The sequence below is a fragment of the Morus notabilis genome, unplaced genomic scaffold (assembly GCF_000414095.1).
Source record: "Morus notabilis unplaced genomic scaffold, ASM41409v2 Scaffold475, whole genome shotgun sequence".
Lineage (NCBI taxonomy): Eukaryota > Viridiplantae > Streptophyta > Magnoliopsida > Rosales > Moraceae > Morus > Morus notabilis.
The window spans coordinates 27,824-32,019 of NW_010360102.1; the positions used below are offsets into that span (position 1 = coordinate 27,824).

The 4,196-nt window shown below is 38.8% G+C and overlaps 2 protein-coding genes across 4 annotated transcripts in view; both read left to right on the top strand.

Moving 5' to 3' along the window:
- Positions 1 to 2,499, top strand: part of LOC21389020 — a 13,326-nt gene extending 10,827 nt beyond the window's left edge. Inside the window, exons 19-20 of one of the 3 annotated variants that reach the window (XM_010095925.2) lie at positions 1,753 to 1,798; positions 1,990 to 2,497. In XM_010095925.2, the coding sequence (XP_010094227.2) occupies positions 1,753 to 1,798; positions 1,990 to 2,043 (100 nt within the window). In that variant the 3' untranslated portion in view covers positions 2,044 to 2,497. Of the gene's footprint in view, positions 1 to 1,752; positions 1,799 to 1,989 lie in introns of all 3 variants that reach the window. The other 2 variants (XM_024164159.1, XM_024164160.1) reach the window with 2 other exon arrangements.
- A 1,006-nt stretch (positions 2,500 to 3,505) lies between these two features.
- The window catches only part of LOC21389021 (phospholipase A2-alpha), a 6,593-nt gene continuing 5,902 nt past the window's right edge, over positions 3,506 to 4,196 (top strand). Inside the window, exons 1-2 of the mRNA XM_024164168.1 lie at positions 3,506 to 3,770; positions 4,011 to 4,053. Coding sequence (XP_024019936.1) covers positions 3,627 to 3,770; positions 4,011 to 4,053 — 187 coding nt within the window. The 5' untranslated portion in view covers positions 3,506 to 3,626. The remainder of the gene's footprint in view (positions 3,771 to 4,010; positions 4,054 to 4,196) is intronic.

Consider the following 4,196-nt stretch of genomic DNA (forward strand, 5'->3'; position numbering starts at 1 on the left):
CTGAACCTCTTCGAACGATAACCGTCGGAAAGCTGGGCCTTCACCGCTTGTCGGATTTCCCGTTCCCGACGACGGATCTCGGCCTCTCGGCGCTGGGTTGGTCTCGCGCTGTGTTTGGGATCGAAGTGAGCTCTCGTGGGAATCAGAATAACTAGGGTAAGTGTTATAACCCGGTTTTCCTCCAAAATCCAACCGGGTCCCCCGACCCGCCTGGGCCTTCCGGATCCTGTCCACCGCCTCCAGCCTGTCTTCCACCTATTGGGCTAAGTCCATGGCATCTAGCAAATGGCTGGGTCGGTGCATCTTTACCTCCGCTCTAATATCGTCCCTTAGTCCATTCAGGAAGGCACTTCGGAACACCTTTTTTGGGATTCCCTGCAAAGTCGCCGCCAGCATCTCGAACTCCTCCTGGTACTCTGTCACCCGTCCTCCTTGCCGGAGCTCCATAAGCCGCTCCGTCGGGTCTCTTTCACCTGTGCTCTCCCCGTGCTCGGGGCCTCGGCGGTGATCGATAACGTGGGGGTCCCCCACCCCTTCCGGCCGGTTCCCGTCGCGGAGGACTGAACCTACCCCGGATGGGTCGCTCCGGTCCCCTTCCTGGCGGTGAGCGTCCGTCTCGGGCTCTCCTCGGTGGCGAGGGGTCTTCCTCTGGCCGGCGTGGTGGCGCACGTGCCTGCCTCATCAAGAACTCCTCCAGCCTCATGATCGTTCCTTGGAGTCCTTCGATCTTGGCTCCCATTGATGCCATATTTCCCTGCATCTCCCCCATTTGTGTTCCCAGCGATTCAACCTCCCCTTGCCAACCGGGCATCCTATCCATGCTGTCTCCGATCTCCTGCAGGGTGTCCTGAAAACTGTTCAACCGCCTCTCCACGGAGGCTACTCGGTCAGCCTGGTTCGCCATGGACCGTAGGGCTCTGATACCAATTTGTTAGGAACCTAGCAATTTAATGATATTTATGTTGGAATAGTGAAGAACTCAACCAGAAAAGTGGTCTGGTTTCTTATATTGATCAAGGCAAAGCCAAATTACAGGAAACAAATACACTGGGGAAAATAAAATGAAGGAGAGTTTGAGGACTCCTCCTAACCTCCACCTCCTAACTTCTCTCAAAGATTCTCGATGCCCTTTTCCATTACAGACCTCTCCTTATTTATTCTACTCACTCTCCCTAACAGACTCTCGGGATCCTCACCCGCCCAAGACCTTCTTGTAACAAACTTCTCTCCAGCTAATTCAAGTTCAATCCCGGAACTACCCCTGCCCCTTCCTTCTTTCTTTTCCTGGCATAAACAAACCTAAGGGGCGGGTGCCTAACAAAAAGAAAGAGCGAAAAAGACTCTCCTCTTCACTTATCCTCCCAACAACGAATTCTTGTGCCCATCCCCACATCCTATTCAATCAGTTAGGGTCCTTAATCTGGCTATGGTTTTGACCCACGAAATACAATTGAATATGTAAATTCCGTCTTTTGTTCAGGAAAAAAATTGCATCTTATCTTATGTAGTTAAAATGACTCACAATCAACACTCAACATCTTGAATGATTGATTTATATGCGACAGATCTAAATTATACGCCTTCTTCTCAATCCTGTGCACCTTTTTCGATGATTTATTGTTCCAGAAGATTGGACGGACAATATTACTGATTACTTGATTTAGCTTTTTTGTAATCATATGGATCTCTTTTCTGGTACTTTTGATAATGACCTGATCTTCTTTTTCTTTTCTGCGTTTCTGTATGTTTCAGTTGCAGAGATACAATTGTGCTCACCTTAAGATTATTTATTCTAAGGGTACGACATTTATCGATGAGGGAAGCACTATTATTTTTGTTTCACCTCTCTCCTTCCCTTCCACATACGCTTTTTCTGTGTAACCGAGGATATTCAAGTATTTACATCAAGGACTTGATTTTCTTGGCATTTTACTCTTGTGCTCTGTGCATAGTGATCTTATTTTTGTTCAACTTTAATCTTGGTATTAGCAGGCCGGTGAAAGAAGAAAAGGAAAGAAACGGGGTCTATTTTTTAACAAGTAGAACGATTATTTCATCCCGCTCTGTGGTTCAGCCTTGGCCTTAGCGTTTGCCAAATGAAGAATATCGGCTGTTGAGGGTCCGTCTACTTGTACGACGACTGAGCATTTGGGGTGTGTTGTCTCGAGTTTTGTGAAGCAGGAATGAGTTGGTGTTACAATTGTAATGTTGTGCAAAATTATTTATTTCCTTCTATTCTATGTTTAGGTCCATTTTGCTTCATTTGTCAAACTTTTCTTTGTCTCTTTCTGTCTAATCTCAGAACCAGTTATTTAAATCTTGGAGACGGAAAACACTAGTCCGAATTTGAAATTGTTTAAATGTAAATGTCAAAGTTAGATTTTACAGAAAAGTGGAAGGTTTATTTTTGTTGTACATAAGATTGAGCTTTGAGAATAATGAGGACCTACAGTTTTATTACTATGTGATTGAGCAATCATCATAGTAATATGCAATGAAGGAGAAGATTGTCTCTTTTCGTTGCTGCATTATGATTATATTTTATTTTGTAGTATTAGTAGTGAAGAAACTTTTAATCTTTTGAGCCTCCAGTAATAATTTTACACGTTATTTAGTTTTAGCTCAAATATTTAAAAACAAACTTGTAATTATGAAATATGATATCTGTTGGGTTCAAGAGCATTTGTTTGCTTGCTTTCATTTGGAGTTTGAAATCAAAATGAAAACGAAAGCATAAGAAACTGGATTTAGTTTCAAATGTATATCATGCGCTATGCGTGGTGAATTCAGACGCGGGATAATATTGACAAATACTCTTTAAAAATACATGAGTCAATACTTTTACTATTTATTCTTGATTTATAACCATTTTAATTAAATAATTATACTAACAAAATAGTATTTATTAAAGTAAAAGGTACAAACTCGCATGCTCAGTAAATTCTCTATTTTTTTAAAAAGGGGAAAAAGGAGGGGAGAAGTGGTCCATCCTCTTGGGTTTCACGAGACGATCGAATAGCACATACTACCAAACCAAAAATTAAACCTTTGTTTTTTCCCTCACAACTCTCAATTTAATAAGATATTATACGTTCCTATATAGCATATTATATATATATATATATATATATAATATACGTAAGGGATGTGTGAGTGTGAATGCAGAACGCATGAGAGAGAGAGAAGTAAGATGATCAAGTGGTGATGAAGAATACAAAAAATAGTCACGAGAGGAGGAATAATACATGTTAGAAGACCAAGACAAGACAACCAACCCCATTTACCAATTACCTCTCATTATAAGAACATCATTTCTCTTCTTCTTTTCTCACTCACACTCATGAATATTACTATATATATATATATATATATATATTTAATACATGTTAGAAGACCAAGACAAGACAACCAACCCCATTTACCAATTACCTCTCATTATAAGAACATCATTTCTCTTCTTCTTTTCTCACTCACACTCATGAATATTACTATATATATATATATATATATATATGTTGTATACATTAATTATTGTCCTCTCCATATATAATTGAGTGCCCACCGACCCATACAATTAATCAGGTTTACCTTTACTTTCCACTCCGCAAAAAAAAAAAAAAAAAAAAATGCTAAGGTCGTTGAATATTAAAGATAATTGCTCTTCTTTCTTGAGCTTCTTCTTCATTTTTTTCATCATCTTGTCTTGTAACTATAATCATGTTTATGCCCTAAATATCGGAGTCCAAGCCACCGGTACTTCCGTCAGCGTGGTAATAATTCATTAAGAGATTGTTCCTCCTCTTCTTTCTTCTTCTTCTTCTTCTTCTTACTTTTATTAATTAATTTCTTGAGCTATCTAACATGAATGAATGTATACTTTCGTTTTCTTAACAAATGAAAGTGGTATTTTCTCATGATGTTTTAATTTCTTGAGCTATCTAACATGAATGAATGTATACTTTCGTTTTCTTAACAAATGAAAGTGGTATTTTCTCATGATGTTTCTGCAGAGCAAAGGTTGCAGTAGAAAATGTGAGTCAGACTTCTGTTCAGGTAACATATTTATAATTTATATTTTTCCATATAATTATTATATTATTTATGTATATTAATATTTGTCTTTTGGAATTGAAAAAAAAAAAAAAAAAAAAAAAAAAAAAAAAAAAAAAAAAAAAAAAAAAAAAAAAGCCCCCGTT